This window comes from Bos taurus, chromosome 20 (assembly GCF_002263795.3).
Source record: "Bos taurus isolate L1 Dominette 01449 registration number 42190680 breed Hereford chromosome 20, ARS-UCD2.0, whole genome shotgun sequence".
Classification (NCBI taxonomy): Eukaryota; Metazoa; Chordata; class Mammalia; order Artiodactyla; family Bovidae; genus Bos; species Bos taurus.
Genome location: NC_037347.1, coordinates 37,145,453 through 37,166,200, shown reverse-complemented (window position 1 = coordinate 37,166,200; position 20,748 = coordinate 37,145,453). Strand labels below are relative to the sequence as shown.

The following is a 20,748-nucleotide window of genomic DNA, read 5'->3' as shown; positions in this document are numbered from 1 at the left end:
TCCCCCTCCCAATGTTTTAGTCATTGAGAAGGTCAAAACGAAATTCAGACTCTACGGAGTTGGCAGCACAGATGAATGAAAGTGTTGACGTCATGGATGTCATCGCTATTTGCTGTCCAAAGTACAAAGACCGACCACAGATTGCAAGAGTAGTACAGAAAACCAGCAGTGGCTTCAGTGTTCAGTGGATGGCAGGCTCCTACAGTGGCTCCTGGACTGAGGCTAAGCGCCGTGATGGCCGCAAACTGGTGCCTTGGGTAGACACTATTAAAGAGTCAGACATTATTTACAAAAAAATTGCTCTAACGAGTGCTAATAAGCTGACTAATAAAGTTGTTCAGACTTTACGATCCCTGTATGCCGCCAAGGATGGGACTTCCAGCTAATGAATTTGTACATGCAGCCAAATTTACAGGAGTTTTTTTTAAAGGCAGAAAAACTTGAATATCAACATTCTGGCAAAAAAAAAAAAAAAAAATCAGTTTTATGAAGAGTAAGAATGGAACCTGGGATGCAGGAACAAAAGAAGGAAATGTTGGGCAAACATTTTTGTGGGAGCTCCCTTCGCTGTTGTGCAGCAGAAACAGATTCTCAGTTCATTTTTACTCCCACTGTATTATAGTTTAACAAAAATTGTTTATATCTTGGAAAAAAAAACTTTCTGTTTAAAAATAAACAAGTGAATGTTGGAAATTAGTCTGTTAATGTTCTTAATAAAGTGTTCTTGGAGTTTAACCTAGCAGCGGATGGCTTTCTTTAGCTTAGCCCAGTTTCCAGGGAAGCATTGTTTTTTCCAGGCTGTAAAATGGCAGAATCTCCTGGATATATAATTTATTCTGTTGGAAAAAAAAAAAAGCATGCAGTATCTATGACCTATCTGCAGAAGGAGTTTTTGTAAATGTAGATTTTGATGTATTAGGTCACCCTGAAAACAATACAAGAAAAGGGATCCCCAGACTACCTGGTGGAGCGAATACTGCAATAAATTTTTTTACTTCTCTTTGTTACTTGTCTGTTTCCATTTGAATTTCTTATTGTAAAGATCTGTTTAAATCCATTTATATTATTTTGCAGTCTTTTATGTAAAATTTATTATATCACTGGTTTTCAAGACAAAACATAAAATATTGTTTATACAATTTGTATAGGCTGACTTCTGAATAATTGGTATCTATTATTTTCATTCCCATAAGAGGGTGTAAACAATTAACTCCAGGGTTTTATTGTATCCTACAATATTTAGTATTAACTATATATGATTTAGCACTGTGCCAAACACATTTTCAAGAGTACATTTTGATATAAAAAGAAACTATAGTTTGTTCCTTGTATGCTTCAATTTCTTTCTAGTGATGTCATGATGGTAATATTTATTTTTTAAACCTCGGGGGAAAAGTTACAGTTTTGGGAAAAGGTAACAATCATGCTATTTTGGGAAACTAGCATTTCTCTTAGTTAAAATTATGCCATGTGTTATTTTCAAAATAGAATTGAGATGCCTATAACACTTCATAATAACATTACATTTTTCACGAGTTATTTTTTAATGCTGAAAAAGGAGTAATTTTACTAGTTGAGATGTTTATTCATTTTCTATTCTAAATGTTTTATACATCTTTGGGGAGCAGTTGTCATTTATTTGTTTGTTATTACAGATGGGGAGGTGGGTATTTAATTAGTTGATTTGCATAGTTGATGCTCAGAAATAGTAATGCCTAAATTTACAGAGGATGAGGTCTGTTTCAGATTTAAATCTTTTTAAAAATATGTACTATTTTTTAAGTCAGCTTTTTAAAACTGACCTCTAGAATGTTAAGTTTTATGAAATTGGCCAATAAATGAAGATACTCAATTTGTGAGGAAGAGTGACATTGCCATAAAATACGTTTCTGTGAACTCCTATTAAACCACTATGAAAAGAACTTTACAGGATCTATTTCCTATGTGGGATTATTTCAGAACATTTTCTTGAAGGAAATGTTTTCTCATTCTTCTTTTTCTTCCACTTAATTGCATGTTTCCTCTTCCTTTTTACTGTGAAGTATGTGGGACAAAACTAGATTGGGTTTCCCCCCACCCCGCACCTTTGGAGTTTTATCAGCAAAAGGTTAAGGTGACTTTTGAAAACAATAATGATATATCAGTAAGAGTAAAATACCAGTTAGGAAAAATTGATAGAATATAAAGTCCAGCCTCTAGATTTCTAAGACTGAAGCTGTGGATTTAAAAAGCCAGTTTTGAATGCTGATGTTTAATGATGTATGCTGTCTTAATTTCTTTAAACACTCTGGTAGTTAAATGTGTTATCCCCATTTTGTAGATAAGAAAAACTGAGGCGCAACAGGGTTCAGTAATCTGCTTTTAAGTGTTATAATAGGGATTTAAATTTAGCATTGGAGTAATTGCATCTCACTACTCTATGCTGATTGCTCACCAGCATTAAAGATGATCCTTTTTGAAAGTGAACCAGTTCTTAAAAAGACGCTTGGAGTATACTTAGGGATCCTATTTACCCCAGTTAACCTCAGTTGGTCATAGATGAATTGTGTGTTTAGGAATTTTCCATATAGTCTAAGCTTCAATGTTTGAGCTGTTAATTAAAGAAATGTCGATGTAACGTGGGGCCTCCCAGGTAGGTGACTCAGTGTTAAAGAATCTGCCTGCCAAGGCCGAAGATGTCAGACTGACCAAACCTTCACTTTTTACATTAATATGAAACCTAGTATTTTCTTACTTATCTACTAATATTCTGATAAAGAATGGGTTTTTAAAAAACAAATTCATACCGAAGTACAGATACAGTAAACAGAATTTAGTAATCTCTAGTAGAAGAAGTAGTATAGTATATAGCTTATTCAGTTAATATGTCGAGTATTTGAATTGTTAGCAGGTAACTGAAGCACACAGCAGTTTTTTAACAACTGTAGTCCACTTCATGAAGACAGGTAAGTCAAGCTTTTTTGTCCAATGTTGGTTTCATGGCCAGGAAGCAAATTTATCCTGTGTTCATTTAGAAAGTGAACTTATCCAAGAAAGTATATGGTTCTCCCTCCCCACACACCATGCTTAGTTACATAAAGTACTCATCTTCGTCACTACCTTGATGTCTAGGTGGTCTGCATCTTCAGAACTATTGTATCAACCAGAATAAGATTACTTGGGCAAATATAAAATGCATCAGATTACCCATTTAAAATAATTTGAAACATTTTATAATTTTTGCTCTATAAAAGTTCTACTTATTTGAACCTTTCACTGTTTGCCTTGCTCATTCTAAAACTAAAGTTCAACTTATATAATTTTTCATCATAGGTATTAATTATACAAATGATGTGAATTCTTTTTTAATGGCACTGCCCTGTTGGTCTCATTTGAGTATAAATTTGGTATGATAGAAAGGTCACTGCCCAAATTCCAGTTTGTATAGTTTGTTGACCAAGTGGTCATAAAATCTCATGTTTTGCATTATAGCCAAGTAAAAACCACCACTCATCCTTCCTTCTTCAGACCAGTTGTGTATGGTTCCATTGCTCAGAGTGATGCTGTATGCACACAATTTTATTTTATCATAATTTTTTAAAACTTCTAATTTTTGTTATAGAACCAGCATGTACTAACTACTCAGTTTCAGTCGGTTCTGAATTTCTGATCAATCTTGTTTGAGCTATATCTGTATACTCCTCTCTCTCATTTTTCTGAAACAAATCCCAGGCATCATGTTACTTTACCTGTAAAGATATCTTTAAATACTAAATAACTTCTTGACCTCAAATATCCGGTAACTTTTCAGTTTTCTCAAAACATTTTTTGGTCTTAATGTTTCTTCATCTGTCTTTTACTCTGCAAATTTTTTATGATGAAACTTGTTTGTCCTTGGATACGTAAGAAAATAGTTAATTCTAAATAACATTTTCTGCTTTTTAATCCTTTTGCTTACCTTAATTTATTGTAGGCTTGAGAGGCATTAGGGTTGACTCATTGGAAAAGACTGATGCTGGGAGGGATTGGGGGCAGGAGGAGAAGGGGACGACAGAGGATGAGATGGCTGGATGGCATCACTGACTCGATGGACCTGAGTCTGGGTTAACTCTGGGAGTTGGTGATGGACAGGGAGTCCTGGCGTGCTGCAATTCATGGGGTCGCAAAGAGTCGGACATGACTGAGCAACTGAACTGAACTGAACTGAGAGGCATTGTCTCTCATTCATACTTGGGCCTGCATAACTAGAACAGAGGTACCAGTACAGAGGTAATGAACAAGGAGATAGGTCTAGTTTTCAGAAAGGTGGTGATAAACATCCTTTCCATTTTAGTTAGCAAATGCCAAGCAGGCAATTGGAGATGAAGACCTGAAGAAAGGAAACAAGTTTAAATAGATAACAGAGGATACTCTGGGATTATAGCTCCTCTGTTAGTCAGAAACTGTACTTAATTATTGCTTGAAATAAATGGATTCACAGGCTGTGTTATTGTGGTTCATTCGCTCAGTCATGTTCAACTGTGCAACCCCATGGACTGCAGCACACTAGGATTCCCTGTCCTTCACTATCTCCCAGAATTTGCTCAAACCCATGTCCATTGAGTCGATGATGCCACCTAACCATCTCATCCTCTGTCATCCCCTTCTCCTGCCTTCAGTCTTTCCCAAGTCTTTTCCAGTGAGTTAGCTCTTTGCATCAGGTGGCCAAAGTATTGGAGCTTCAGCATCAGTCCTTCCAATGAATATTCAGGGTTGATTTCCTTTAGGATTGACTGGCTTTATCTCTCTGCTGTCCAAGGGACTCTCAGAGAGTCTTCTCCAGCACCACAGTTTGAAAGCATCGATTCTTCAGCACTCAGCCTTCTTTATATCCAACTCGCACATCCGTACATGACCACTGGAAAAACCACAGCTTTGACTAGATGGACATTTGTCCACAAAATGATGTCTTTGCTTTTTAATATGCTGTCTAGGTTTGTCGTAGCTTTTCTTCCAAGGAGCAGTGAATTGTGAAAGTCGCTCAGTTGTGTCCAACTCTGTGACCCCGTGGACTATACAGTCCGTGGAATTCTCTAGGCCAGAATACTGGAGTCAAGTGTTTTAATTTTGTGGCTGCAATCACTGTCCTCAGTGATTTTGGAGCCCAAGAAAATAAATTCTGTCACTGTTTCCATTTTTTCCCCATCTGTTGCCATGAAGTGATGGGACTAGATGTCATGATCCTTGTGTTTTGAATGTTGAGTTCTAAGCCAGCCTTTTACTACTCTTGCACCTTTGTCAAGAGGCTCTTTTAGTTCCTCTTTCTTTTTTGGTGTTTAGGATGATGCCATCTACATATCTGAGGTTATTTATATTTCTTCCAGCTTGTGATTGATCCAGCCCAGAATTTCGCATGATGTACTCTACATGTAAGTTAAATAAGCAGGGTGACAATATACAGCCTTGACGTACTCCTTCCCAACTTGGAACTAGTCTGCTCATGTCTGGTTCTAACTGTTGCTTCTTGACCTGCATAGAGGTTTCTTAACAGGCAGGTAAGGTGGTCTGGTATTTGCAGCTCTTGAAGAATTTTCCACAGTTTATTTTAATCTACACAGTTAAAGGCTTTAGCATAGTCAGTGAAGCAGACGTAGGTGTTCTTTTGGAATTCCCTTTTTCTATGATCCAGTAGATGTTGCCGATTTGATCTCTGGTTCCTCTGCCTTTTCTAAATCTAGCTTGAACATCTGGAAGTTCTCAGTTCACGTTCTGTTGAAGCCTAGCTTGAAGGATTTTGAGCATTACCATGCTAGCTGTGAAATGAGTACAATTGTGTAGTAATTTGAACATTCTTTGGCATCGCCTTTCTTTGGGATTGGAATGAAAACTGACCTTTTCCAGTCCTGTGGCCACTGCTGAGTTTTCCAAATTTGCTGATATACTGAGCACTTTAACAGTATCATCTTTTAGGATTTGAAATAACTCAGCTGAAATTCTATCACCTCCACTAGCTTTGTTTGTAGTAATGCTTCCTAAGGCCCACTTGATGTCACATTCCAGGATGTCTGGCTCCAGGTGAGTGACCACACCATTGTTTGTTTGTTTCGTAAAAAAAAAATATATATATATATATTACTATATAATTGAAAGACATTACAGTTTTTGCTGAATGGAATTTTGTCTCCGTGTGACTTTTTTCAGTCATTATTTAATCTCAGTTATGCAGAACCTTAGAAATGAAAAGTTATTTGTGTTAATTTGTCAAATAGTTCTAAGGTCTTCATCTCTGAAATTAGCCTTTTTCTACTAAAATGTGTCAGTATAAGCTTTGCTTGATCATAACTCACCTAGAATTATAATTTAGGATTCTCCTCATTAGATTTAGATTGTGGAACAAAGAGAAAAGTAATTATAGTCTCCATTTGCCATAAAAACTAAAATGAACAGTGAATCTGCACATTGCATAGTTTTAAAAATATTTATATAGTTATAAAGGATCTGAGAAATCCTTTAAATGTTCTTAACTACTTTGTAATTCATAAACTTCTTTGAGAAGAACATGATGAAAACCATGAACTCTCTCCTTAGAAAACTGAACAAATTAATATCTGAATTTGTGCATGCAATTTCTAAAGATTCATGGTCATCCCACCTAGGTCAATGTACAAATTCCATGACTTGAAAATTCACAGATTATAAATTAGAAGATCTTTCTATTTCAAATTCTTCTTTTTAAGAAGGTGAAATTGAAACTCAAAAGAGGCGATGTGATTATAAGCTACACGCCTACTTAGAGCCAACCATGGGCAACACTTGGGGCTCTTATTTCCTAGGTCAGATAATGAGAAAGATTTCATCTGTAAGGTCATTCTTCTGTCACCCAGTAAGATCTGAATGTAGGCTTTTTGATGACTTAATAACTTTTGAGATGCCTACCATCCTGCTAGTTAAATGGATATAGTAAGATGTAATATTTTATGTGTTCTGTTTTTAATTACTTTTTGCATTACCTAGTGTGATGCAGAAGACTAAAACTTGGATTGGTGAGGAGTCAGAAAACATAGTCTGAAGCCATGCATGTTTGAAGTTTCATAAATAAAATCACTTAGCTAGGTTATGTGGAAACCTGAAGTGTGAGCATCACAGGGTGTTGATAGTAAAATATCAAAAGATGAAGTTAGAGAAATAGAGATAAGTGTACAATTTTGAGAATTTAAATGCACAGGCAGTGGAAGGACCTCAAGCTAGGGACTACTAAAAGCTCACTCTGGCTGCTACTAGAGGATAGATCTGAGGGTGTCAAGAAGAGGACACGCATGCAGTATCCTCTCAGTGACGGTGAGAGCCTGATGTAGGACAATGATGGTAGTAGGGATAAAGAAGACTGGAGAATGCAGATGTATTCAGGAACAAAAACAGCAAAACTCAACAGTTGACTGATGAGGTAAAGACAGCCATCTGGAATAGCTATCAGGGTTTCTACTTTAGATGACTAGGTTGATTTTAAATATGTTGTGAGTGAGTGCCTATCGGTTGTTCAGGTGATGTCCAGAAGGTGGGAATATACACAAGCAGGATACTTTCGGGGGAAAGTTTGGGCGGGGGCTATGTTTGGGACTCATCAGCCATGTGAGTCACAGTAAGCAGTGCACAGCCAAAGAAGAACCTTAGAGACTACCAACATATAAGATGCAGGGGGGGGAAAAAAATGCAGTTGAAATGGAGACAAGAAATGACCAGAGGAGTCTAGAAACAATCCAGAACTAGGGGATTAAGAGAGTTTCAGGAAGGTGGAGAGCAACACTTGAAATGCCACAGTAAAACAGACTGAAAAATGCTTGATCCCACCATTCAGCATGTAAATAGAAATCTTTAGGGAGAGTTGTTTCAGAGAGGATGAGAGCAAAGCCACATTGTGGTTGAGTTGAAAAACAAACGAGAAATGGGAAGAGCAGCAGTTTAAGAGTTTGGAAGGGCTTTAGAATAAATATCCTCAGGGTGGTAGTTCAGAAAGATACTCACTGGCTGCCACATGGAGGATTGTGAATATGCCAAACTGCATTATTTGTCTCCAGCAGTGCTCAGCTGCACAGCAAAAGTGATTAATCAATGAGCCAAGAGTGTGAGTTTGTTGGAGGTATAGTCGAAGAGCTAGGTTGAGAGAAAATGGATCAAAGTTCAGAGGTCTCCGTGAAGCAGAGGAGCAAGTAAAATGAGAGTGGCAGAGTGAAAGTGATGAAGTCAGAGGATATGGAGTAGCTCTGGAAACCAGGTACAGCGTGTGAATGTAGGAATGAATGAGTCAACTGAAGAGGGGCAGCTGGGTATTGGAGCGACGCAGGAATCACAGGTTACATTCTACACTCCTTTCCTGAACTTAAAACACTGGATTCTAACTTTCTTTCCTGTCATCCTGTTTGTCTCGGAGATAGCTTGGTATTGACACTGGTTCATTAGTTTTTGCTAATTCAGTCATTTGACAAGTATTTGCTGAGTGCCCTACTGCGAGCAATCAACTGTACTGGACCCACTGGCAACAAGCTTGTGTTCTAACGGGAGAAATAGGAAATGAACCGCAAAGCACACAATTGTACAGTCATTAAATTACAGTTGAAATGAGTGCTTAAAAGGAAAATAACAGAAATTATGAGAGTATGTAGCACTGAAATAATCTGGAGGGCTGGGGGAGACCAGAAAGTCTTCCTTCTCCAAGTGAAACTAATCCTTAGATAAAGCCTAATATGCAACTGGTATTATAGATACCAAATAATGTTGGGTGAACCGTTGATAAAAGGGAAATTTTTTTTTGTTTCCAGCAGTTCATTCCTTAGGGACATGATGGTTGAACTCTAAAGTCTGAGGAAAGGAAAAAAAAAAAAAAGCGTATGCAAGAAGAATTTATTACACAGCATATGCAAAGGGCCTGAAGAAAGCATATTGCTTTCAAAAGCTTCGCAGTTCTTGTGAATGACAGAGAAAAAATGAGAGTAGAATGATGATGCTAATGAAATAAATGGGACAAATCGTCCCTTTGTAGGCCATGTTAAGGATGTCCTGTGAGCAATGGGGAGCCATTAAGGTAGGTGGGAAGTGGAACAGGGATTAGCATTTGTGAAGTCAGACTTGCCTTTTCTAAAGAGCTCTGACAGTGATAAGAGGGGAGCCAAAATGCTCTGCAGAAGATGATGCCAACTCCAGCTGGGGTGGTGGCAGTGGAAGGAGTTGTTCAGCCGTTCAGTCGTGTCTGACTTTTTTGTGACCTAGGGGCTCATCAGTGTCATATCCTTTTGCCTTTTCATACTGTTTATGGGGCTCTCAAGGCAAGAATGCTGAAGTGATTTGCCATTCCCTTCTCCAATAGTGGAAGGAGAGAACTGGCCTAATGTATTTGTAGAATTGATTAGGATGTTTAAATTAATCATATAGCTTTGGTTGACTAAAATAGTGGCCAGTGCTTTAAATTGTAATGAGGAGAGAACAGGTGTGAATTTCCTTAGTAAGATTTAGTGAGTTGAAGGTAGAGAACCACATAAAAGACAACATGACTTACCCTGCTTCATCCGGAGGAAGCCCATGAGGAATCACCGTGATGTGAAGTGTGGAAAGGAGCCAAAGAAGAATAGTCTTGCATCTCTGCTTGGCTTAAAACTGTCCACTGAATCTTTAAAATCCTGCCTTTTATATAGTTTATAGTAATTCCAAGATAAAAATGTTATTGAGGCAGGCTTTTAATATAATAACATTTCTATTATTTAGGGGTTTTTTTCTAATTAAAGAAAGAATCCCTTGTTAATTCAGGCAACCATTCTGATCTCTGAATAGCTGAACATGTATTTCTAAAGAATATACTATTGTAATTTATTCATTCTACTCCTTAGATATTATATTATGATCTATTGATTTTTTATGATAAAGACTTGGCTCTCAGGCTTATTCCCTCTCGTCCCAATATGGATATCACTATATTTAATGAGCATTTCTGTAATATAAAACTAATTATAAAACTAATGTAAATATTATTGTATATAAAACTAATGTAAATATTATTCAATCAGAACTAATGTTTAGTTTACTATGAATGCATTTCCTTTATTTCCTTGTTTTCCCTTTAGTGAGGTTGCTTTGCTGTTCAACTTACATAATTTCCACAAAGAATGGTCTTTCAGATCACTCCTTTGGGTCTTCTCCTCACTGCCCCTCCCCTATATTTCCATCAAGAAATGCCTTCCTGGAGCTATTCTTACCTTTGCACCTATCTGGACTGATTTTTTAGGACTGCTACCAAAGTGTTCTACCTGGGGGTAGACTTTTCCTACCCCTGTTCTGGTTGGATCCAGGACCTGTGACTGGAACCTTAACTTTTCTCCTTTTTGCTTAAAAATGTTCGGTTTGCTTGAGTATATCCTGCAGTAGTTTCCTAAGAACAGACACACAGGAACAAAATTTTTGAATCATTGAATGTTTGAAAATATGTTTATCCTCACCTCGTGGTTGATAACTGGGTCTAAAATTCCAAATTGAAATTTTTCCCTTTGAAAATACTTTCGCTATAATCTAGCCTGTGTTGCTGTTAAGAGGGCTGCCACGATATTGATTTATTGTTCCTCTGCATATGATCTTTGCTTTCCCTTTCTAGAAACTTAGTTTCTGTATTTCTCATATTGTAAAATTTCACTGTGATGTTTCTTAGTGGATCTCTAAAAATTCATTTTTCAGGGTATGTTATAGACTTTTGATCCGTGTTCTTAGTTATGGAGAATTTTCTTTGATAATTTCTTTCCCTTTAGTTTCTTTCTCTGTAATTTGTTAGATATTATTCTTCCTGGACTCATCTCCTCAGTTATGTTTTTTGCTCTTTTCTTGGGTCTTTTGATGCTATATTTGAGAACTTTTCAACTTTATCTTCTAACTCTCCTATTAACTTTCTTTCAAAGAGCTTCTTCTTGTTCTCTGGTTGCCTCTTTCATACAGTAACTTGTTCTTATTTTGTGAATGCAACATCTCATATCAATCTATCAGATTAAAAAGTAAACTTCTCAGTTGCCATTTGGTGCCCTGAGCTCAAGCCACAGCCAATGCATCCTATGTTCAGATTTAAGGAGGTTGAAAAATCACATTCCCTCACTCCTTGGAATTCTGATAAGAATTACAAACTGAAGTCAGACAGATGGAGATAAAATTAACAGCTTTATTGTCAGCAGAGCCAGGGTAGAGGTACTGTAGCATGGACCTGCAATCACAATCAAGCTTGCTGCCATTTGCCCCAAATCTAGACATATATCCATCTGCTGGTGGAGTATTCTGCAAGGAAAATACATAATCTACTTAGCTTCCTGCCTGAATGAGAAACCACTATCCTTCACTCAAGAGTCAAGAGTAGGGACAATGGGAATGAAGCCACACATATACTTGGTAAATACATGTATACTCCTTTTTTAAATGGGAATCAATTGATGTTGAACTCCTACCACTCATCAGTTAGAAATATCAATCTGCTTTATTAACAAAAATAACCTCATAGGAATTCTCACAATAGGGATTCCTCTGTCATTGTTGGAGCCTTCCAATTCATTAGTTGTAAAAACCATTTCTTCTTTGGTTAACAAACCAGATCTCTCTGTTATTTTGCTCATTTAATTTGGACTGTCTCTTTCATGAAGAGGGTTTCTTCCTGCAAGTCAAGTGATGCCTAACTGTCCCTTCAGGTTTAAAGCAGGGTACTAGAAAGTTTATTGGAGCTCTGAATGTATAGGTGGATTTCATCTGGTGGGCTCAAGTCTACAGCAGTGATTCGCAAACTTTTTCTGTAAAGAATCAGAAAATAAGTATTTTAGGCTTTGCAAGTCACATGGTCTGTGTAGCAAAAATGCATCTCTGCCTCTGCTGTGCAAAAGCAGCACAGATAACATATAAATGGATGGGCAGGTTGTCTTTCAGTAAAACTTTATTTAAAAGAACAGAAAGCAGGCCAGATTCGCTGCTGTCTACTCTAAGGTGGGCTGCAGTCCATGGGGTCGCTAAGAGTTGGACACGACTGAGCGACTTCACTTTCACTTTCCACTTTCATGCATTGGAGAAGGAAATGGCAACCCACTCCAGTGTTCTTGCTTGGAGAATCCCAGGGACGGGGGAGCCTGGTGGGCTGCCGTCTATGGGGCCACACAGAGTCGGACATGACTGAAGCGACTTAGCAGCAGCAGCAGCTCTAAGGTCATCAGATGGGAAGCTGGACTCTTGCCTGGGGCATAGATGCTGGGAGTTCTATGCACAAGGGATAGAGAGATAAGGAGTTGCAACTGTTCTAATAAGACTTACACCATGATTGTCTCACCACATCTCCCTTTTTGTACTTGTCAGCTCTGAGTCTTAAGTACACTGTTTATCATTACCCTTTTCTGCACAAATTATATTATGGCTTCCTCCACCCTCTTAGACCTCCTGTGACTTCTCTTCTCCAGTAATATCTCCTGTCCAATTCTCTTAACTTGTGTTGATTTATACATTTTAATATTCCTTTATTATCCTTTCATTTAGGTCTTAGAAGAAATAAAAATAATTTATCAAATGGTAAAATATTTTATTTACCATTTTAAAGTTCTTAACACTGAAGTTATTTTAATTACCTTGTTCTTATATTTCCTGGATTTGAAAATAGTTTAAATAATTATTTTCAAATTAGTATCAATTTTATAAAATCCTATATAAAAACTTTCCCTTCAGCTAGGCAACTCCCCACAGAAGTTGGTCCTACGCCCCACATACATAGATTCATTCCCAACCTATACACCAACCTTACCTAACAAGGGTTCTTTTCTTCTCACATTCCCCAGATTCAATCTTCATGAAAATGAAAGCATTAGTTTCTGTTGCTGCTAAGTTGCTTCAGTCATGTCCGACTCTGTGCGACCCCATAGGCGGCAGCCCACCAGGCTCCCCCGTCCCTGGGATTCTCCAGGCAAGAACACTGGAGTGGGTTGCCATTTCCTTCTCCAGTGCAGGAAAGTGAAAAGCGAAAGGGAAGTTGCTCAGTCGTATCCGACTCTTCGCGACCCCACGGACTGCAGCCCACCAGGCTCCTCCGTCCATGGGATTTTCCAGGCAAGAGTGCTGGAGTGGGGTGCCATTGCCTTCTCTGTAGTTTCTGTTAGGGTCTCCTTAATGACACACAGTCACAGTCTGGATGCTGAAGACACACGAAGGGTCAGGATACGAGCAGTGCCTACAGGAAAGTGGAGTTCTGGAGGGCTACCAGTGTGACTGCTACACCATTCCTGTCTCTATTTCTTCAGTAAGATCCAAGGATTGGTTTCTTATAGAAAAGCTAAACAAGACACAAATAATTACTTGAATTGTTGGGAAATGAAAAAAGGTTTAAGCTATAATGGCTTTTCATGAAGCCATCAAATATGTGAGCATGTACTAGGGCTAGAAATAATAGGCTGAAGTCAGTGATATTCACCCAGGTCCATGGATGTAATTTCTTGGCAGAAGTCTTGTGTTTGAGCTTCCTTTGTTTACAGATTCCAAACTCAGCCAGAATAAAGAGTAGGACACTCAGATGTGGCTTTGGTTTAGTGCTGCATGCTATTAAATGCTGTATAACATATTTTCTAATAAAAATGTGAGTAAAATTATATTGTTTTGATAAGTTAGGAATCCTTTTGATAACTGTAACCGCAAGTATGGTAAGTGCCAAAATCTAGATGTGGAAACTGTTTCTTTTAACCTATGTTTGGAAGGTACACAGTCTAGACCGTTCCTTGGAAGGATGTTTTCTGTGTCAGGCACACAAATTATACTGCAGTTTTTTGAAGACCATAAGAACACATTCAAGCTAGATGCTGGAGACTGCCTAGGACCATCAGTCCTCTACTGACACGTTCTACCCCCTTCAGTCCTCTTTCAGGTTTGCAAAGTTCACCGAGACCAGAGAAGACTTCCGCTTCTAGCTATGACAGAATAATTGATACAGGACTAGCCTTGCTGCTTTAACCATAAAACTGGACGAAGTATATGTGAGGCAGCTGCTTTTAGACACTGGACAGCATACAAGAGATGGTGATCCCTGAGGGAAGAGAAGCTCGCAAGGTAAGTCTCACCGGTGCTTGGCTTTTTAAGTGTATCATCACGAGTCCAGCATAACAAGTTATGTCCAAGGAGACCACAGCAGTCCCGCTGAGGAGGCAGAAGTCGAAGTGTAGGGTGGTAACCATTGACCAGACTCTGTAAGGCCTCGTGTGGGGGCTCCCTGGGTGTCCTTGGACAAGAGTTGAGCTGCTCATATCCAGTTCTGTGCAAGAGTACAAGAGGCTTTACCAGAAAGCTGTTACTATAATAAAACGTTGAGAGACAACAGTCTCCGGGGGATGTTGGAGGCCCAGCTAAGCTACAACGTGGAGAGATCTTGCTGACAGCCTATTAACATTCCAGGCATCCAGTTTATACAACGGGAAGGCCCTCTTAGAAGTAAAGACCTGGCCCTAGAATAACTGCTGCAAAAATACCCTTAAAAAATGACAGTGAAAGATAATAGTTCGTCAGTGAAACCTGAGAGAATTGCCAGATCTTCACAAGAAGAAACACTAATGATCTTCAGTCAGAAGAGAAATACTACGCATAAATATGGATCTAAAGGGAGAAATGAAAAAACACTGGAGGCAATACCCTCAAAAGCCAACCGAATGTTTAAATCAGAACAGGAGTGAACAGGTGTAACTCCAGTTTATTGTGAAGTAGTGAGAGTGAAATGTCACTATTGACTCTATATAGTCTGAAAAGACCTTGATGCTGGGAAAGATTTAAGGCAGGAGAAGAAGGGGATGACAGAGAATGAGATGGAGATTGCATCACCAACTCAAAGAACATGAGTTTGAGCAAGCTCAGAGATGAACAGGGAAGTCTGGCGAGCTGCAGTCCACAGGGCACAGAGTCCGACATGACTGAGTTACTGAACAACAAAAGTCTGGTGGGCTCAGTTCACATTGTTAGTGCTAAAGCAGCAGTTCTTAAACTTTTTGTTCTCTTTATACTCAAGGTTATTGAGGAGCCCAAAGAGCTTTAACGTAGGTATATCTGTCAATATTTATGTCAGAAATGAAAACTGAGAAAAATGTTTAAATTACAATAACCCCCATTCAATGTTAACATGTGATGCATGGCAATGTTTGAAAGTTTTACAAGTATCTTCATTTCTGGTTTAACAGATGACTGCTGAATTCTCAAACCAGTTTCTGCATTGATGTCTTTTGAGTTGAAGTGTATGAAAAAAGTCTGGCATCACACAGGTAGGTAGTTGGAAAAGAAGGAATATTTAACATTCTTTTTCAGATAATATTCTTTGATACGGCACTAAATATGGACAAATATGTGAAGGTTTTTAGGTTTTTTCTCATAAAAAATTATTTCCAAGATTGTGACGCTGTTTGGGTGCAGCACCAGAATTACCCAGGTCTCTGCCCCTCGGTTCTCATGAAGTTAACATGCGCCTTCCAGAGTCAGGAGTCACGGTCTCTTTCTTCCCCACCCAAATCATCCATTTCCTTTTCTTCCTCCAAGTCTTTTTCAGCTGAGGACAGAGGACAGGAGATCTGGACGACATGAAATGTGGTTTATTTAGAAGTTCAGAATTGGTGGAAGGTGGTTAGTTCCTTTTTACTCCTAGGTCAAGCCCTATACAATTTTAGGATATGTTTTAAATGGAGTTCATTATAGAGTGTCTCAGGTGAGAGAGTGAACTTCACCTCAATGAAAGAATTTTTTTTTCTATCAGATTTACCCACATAAGGTTGTTTCTCAAAACTCAGGAGATAAAGGAAGATGCAAGATAGATTTTTATTGAAAGTAGCTTAAATATAAGTTTGGCTTGAAAGGTACTGTTTATTTCATCATTTAAAAAATTATACCTAAAGATAATAAGTCAAATGCAAAAACATATCATACGACTATAGTTAACCCTTTTCCTTTGAAGGTAAAATCATTGAGAAATGTTTATTTTCCTTATTAAAATGTCTAATCCAAGTAAGGGTGCCTACAGGTGGTAAATTCACATTGCTTCCTCCATTGCTTCTCTCCCTTAAACCCACAAAGTCTTGCTGAACTTCATCGCTGAGTTGTGGGCCTTCACGTGGAGGCAGAGCGGTGTTTGGGTCTTACAGGTCCAGGGCCCAGCGGACAGAGAGGCTCTTATCCTCCACGCCGGCCACCATGTCTTCCACAGCATCCCAGTCAAGCTTGCTCAGGATGCTGCCTGTGCTCTCGGACAAGCTCTCCGTGCCACCTACCCCCAAAGGAGCCTCTGACTTTTCTTCAGTTGGTGAGGAGTCCTATCAAATTAAGAAAAACAGTGAATTGTGGTCCTGAGGAAAAAAAAATAAATGGCACATGAGCTAAGTTTTCCAAAGGCCCTAGAGCTGCTCATCCACCAAAGAGTGACGGAAATGTGAAGAGAACCAGGGCTGTCGCTGCCCAGCACATCTGGACTGGCGATGGGACCACTTGACACAACGAGATGCTGGCACCAGGCCTGAGGAGTAGACAGCGGACTGTCGCACCTAGAGTACAATATTCTGTTCTTACATTTTTGTTGTGTTTTGTTTGGGTTGTGTTTTTGTTGTTAAAAAGAAAATACGCAGTCAAGGAAAATTCTGAAAGACAAATGCTGGAGTATTCAGCCCAAAGTGTAGATGCTTTGAATCACAACTTCAAACTGACCTAACAACCCTGAAGTATGTCTACATCCCACACACACACAAATAAGTAAATATGCAAAGACAAAATCCTTAAGAATACAAATAATCACCAGGCAAACTGCAACTTGGAGTAATGCATACCTGTAGCAGGGAACTGTGACTCTCGTGGAGAATCGCACGGATGTCTGAAGGTACCAACCACGGGCTCACCACAGTCTCTTCTCTCTCATACTCTATACACACCTCCTTGGTTTGAGGCGCGAGCCCAGCGCTTCTGTGACTTTTTATACAGTGCTGACAGGGAGCATTGGGGCCTTTCCAGGGAAAAGAACAAAGCATACTTTAGGACAGATTCATTGCTAAGTTTGTTCCTTATTGTGACTCTTACTGTCAAATCCAAGGCAGCCAATCTCATCTAATATTGGAATCACAAGGTCTGCTTGGCTTTAGGATTCTAGCAATTCCTGTTCTGTTGGTGTGAGAGAAGGAAACTGAATTCTGGCCAACTTTTTAACTTTTTATTTTACATTGGAGTATGGTTGATTAGGAAAGAAAAGTGAAATCGCTCAGTCATATCTGACTCTTTGTGCACCCATGGACTACCAGGCTCCTCTGTCCATGGGATTTTCCAGACAAGAGTACTGGAATGGGTTGCCATTTCCTTCTCCAGGTTGATTAACAATATTTGAGTAGCAGTTAACAATGTTTGATTAACAATATTGTGTTAGTTTTCAGGTGTATACCAAAGTGATTCAGTTGTACATATACATGTATCTCTCACATCCATACATGACCACTGGAAAAACCATAGCCTTGACTAGACGGACCTTTGTGGGCAAAGTAATGTCTCTGCTTTTTAATATGCTATCTAGGTTGGTCATAACTTTCCTTCCAAGGAGTAAGCATCTTTTAATTTCATGGCTGCAATCACCATCTGCAGTGATTTTGGAGCCCCCCAAAATAAAGTCTGACACTGTTTCCACTGTTTCCCCATCTATTTCCCACGAAGTGATGGGACCAGATGCCATGATCTTTGTTTTCTGAATATTGAGCTTTAAGCCAACTTTTTCACTCTCCTCTTCACTTTCTGCCATAAGGGTGGTGTCATCTGCATAATCTGAGCTATGGCTATGGTTTTTCCAGTAGTCATGTATGGATATGAGAGTCAGACTGTGAAGAAAGCTGAGCACCAAAGAATTGATGCTTTTGACCTGTGGTGCTGTGAAGACTCTTGAGAGTCCCTTGGACTATAAGGAAATCCAACCAGTCCATCCTAAAGGAGACCAGTCCTGGGTGTTCATTGGAAGGACTGATGGGTCAACAGTGGCCCATTGTGGGGACCAGGGCATTGGCAGCAGCAGTCCTGGGATATGTGTCTTGGCATAAGTCCTCTTGGAGGTCACCATTAGCCCTACCATAAAGCCAGGAGATCAAAAAGATCAAATTGCCAACATCCGCTGGATCAGAAAATCATCTATTTCTGCTTTATTGACTATGACAAAGCCTTTGACTGTGTGGATCACAATACACTGTGGAAAATTCTGAAAGAGATGGGCATACCAGACCACCTGACCTGCCTCTTGAGAAACCTGTATGCAGGTCAGGAAGCAACAGTTAGAAATGGACATGGAACAACAGACTGGCTCCAAATAGGAAAAGGATACTCAAGGCTGTATATTGTCACCCTACTTATTTAACTTATATGCAGAGTACATCATGAGAAATGCTGGGCTGGATGAAGCACAAGCTGCAATCAAGACTGCTGGGAGAAATATCAATAACCTCAGATATGCAGATGACACCACCCGTATGGCAGAAAGTGAAGAAGAACTAAAAAGCCTCTTGATGAAAGTGAAAGAGGAGAGTGAAAAAGTTGGCTTAAAGCTCAACATTCAGAAAACGAAGATCATGGTATCTGTCCCATCACGTCATGGGAAATAGATGGGGAAACAATGCAAACAGTGTCAGATTTTATTTTGGGGGGCTCCAAAATCACTGCAGATGGTGACTGCAGCCATGAAATTAAAAGACGCTTACTCCTTGGAAGGAAAGTTATGACCAACCTAGATAGCATATTGAAAAGCAGAGACTACTTTGCCAACAAAGGTCCATCTAGTCAAGGCTATGGTTTTTCCAGCGGTCATATATGTATGTGAGAGTTGGACTGTGAAGAAAGCTTAGCGCCAAAGAATTGATGCTTTTGAACTGTGGTGCTGGAGAAGACCCTTGAGTCCCTTGGACTGCAAGGAGATCTAACCAGTCCATCCTAAAGGAGACCAGTCCTGGGTGTTCATTGGAGGGACTCATGTTGAAGCTGAAACTCCAATACTTTGGTCACCTCATGCGAAGAGTTGACTCATTGGAAAAGACCCTGATGCTGGGAGGGATTGGGGGCAGGAGGAGAAGGGGACAGCAGAGGATGAGATGGCTGGATGGCATCACCAACTCAATGGACATGAGTCTGGGTAAACTCTGGGAGTTGGTGATGGACAGGGAGACCTGGCGTGCTGTGATTCATGGGGTCGCAAAGAGTCGGATACGACTGAGCGACTGAACTGAACTGAAAGCCAGGAGACTCCAGGATTGGGATGCCTTAGGCCAAACAACTAACCGGGAGGAAGCACAGCCCCACCCATCAGCAGACACTTGGATTGAAATTTTACTGAGCACAGCCCTGCCCACCAGAGCAAGACCCCCATTTTCCCCAGCAGCCAGTCCTTCCCATCCAGAAGCTGGCATAGGCCTCTTATCCTCATTCACCAGAGGGCAGACAGAAGAAACAAGAACTATAGCCTCCAAACCAAAAACTACAATCACGGAAAGCTAACCAAAATAAAAAGAAATAGGATTATGTCCCAGATGAAGGAACAAGGTAAATCTCCAGAAAAACAAATAAATTAAGTGCAGCTAGGCAACCTTCCATAAAAAGAATGTAGAATAATGATAGTGAAGATAATCTAGGATATTGGAAAAATAATGGAGAAGATGCAAGAAATGTTTACCAAAGACGTAGAAGAATGAACAGAAATGAACAGTAGACGAGAGGGAATCCATAGCAGAATAACTGAGGCAGAACAACAGGTAAGTGACATGAAAGACAGAATGGTGGAAATTACTGCTGCGAAACAGAATATAGAAAAAAGAATGAAAATAAATGAAGACAGCCTAAGAGACCTCTGGGACAACATTAAACACACCAATATTTGCATTATATGGGTCCCAGAAGGAGAAGAGAGAAAGGACCTGAGAAAATATTTGAAGAGATAATAGCTGAAAACATCCCTAAAAGGAAATAGTCAACCAAGTACAGGAGGCACAAAGTCCCAGGCAGGATAAACTCAAGGAAGAATACACTGAGACATGTAGTAATCAAACTGACAAAAATTAAAAACAAAGATAAAAATGTAAAAGCAAGAAGGGAAATAAAGACAACATACAATGGAAATCCCACAAGATTATCAGCTGATTTCTCAACAGAACCTCTACAAGCCAGAAGGGAATGGCATGATATATTTCAAGTGATGAAAGGGAAGAACTTTTAACCAAGAACACTCTACTCAGCAAGATTCTCGATCAGATTTGATGGGAGAAATCAAAAGCTTTCCATACAAGCAGAAGTTAAGAGAATTCAGCACCATTAAACCAGTTTTACAACAAATGCTAAGGGAAATTCTCTAGGCATGAAAAACCCTTGCATCCCTGGGATAAATCCCACTTGATCATGGTGTATGATCCTTTTAAGGTATTGCTAGTATTTTGTTGAGTATTTTTGCATCTATGTTCATTGGTGATATTGTCCTGTCATTTTCTTTTTTTGTGTGCCATCTTTGTCTGGTTTTGGTATCAGGGTGATGGTGGCTTCACAGAATGAGTTTGGGAGTATTCTTTCCATGGCACTCTTTTGGAATAGTTTCAGAAAGACAGTTTTGTTAACTCTTCTCCAATTGTTTGATACAACTCACCTGTGAAGCCATCTGGTCCTGGACTTGAGTTTGTTGGAAGTTTTAAAATCAGTTTCAATTCAGTACTTGTGATCGGTTTGTTCATATTTTCTATTTCCTGATTTAGTCTTCAGAGATTGTACTTTTCTAAGAATGTGTCC

General features: G+C 39.2%; 2 protein-coding genes across 12 annotated transcripts in view; one reads left to right on the top strand and one right to left on the bottom strand.

Moving 5' to 3' along the window:
* The window catches only part of NIPBL (NIPBL cohesin loading factor), a 205,463-nt gene extending 204,142 nt beyond the window's left edge, over window positions 1-1,321 (top strand). For 3 of the 4 annotated variants that reach the window (XM_015459095.3, XM_005221614.4, XM_059878768.1), the window contains one exon: window positions 21-1,007. In XM_015459095.3, coding sequence (XP_015314581.1) covers window positions 21-386 — 366 coding nt within the window. In that variant the 3' untranslated portion in view covers window positions 387-1,007. Of the gene's footprint in view, window positions 1-20 lie in introns of all 4 variants that reach the window. The other variant, NM_001206584.2, reaches the window with a different exon arrangement.
* A 14,449-nt stretch (window positions 1,322-15,770) lies between these two features.
* The window catches only part of CPLANE1 (ciliogenesis and planar polarity effector complex subunit 1), a 108,284-nt gene continuing 103,306 nt past the window's right edge, over window positions 15,771-20,748 (bottom strand). For all 8 annotated transcript variants that reach the window (XM_059878889.1, XM_059878893.1, XM_059878891.1 and 5 more), the window contains 2 exons: window positions 16,788-16,960; window positions 15,771-16,280 (listed from right to left, as the gene is read on the bottom strand). In XM_059878889.1, the coding sequence (XP_059734872.1) occupies window positions 16,107-16,280; window positions 16,788-16,960 (347 nt within the window). In that variant the 3' untranslated portion in view covers window positions 15,771-16,106. The remainder of the gene's footprint in view (window positions 16,281-16,787; window positions 16,961-20,748) is intronic.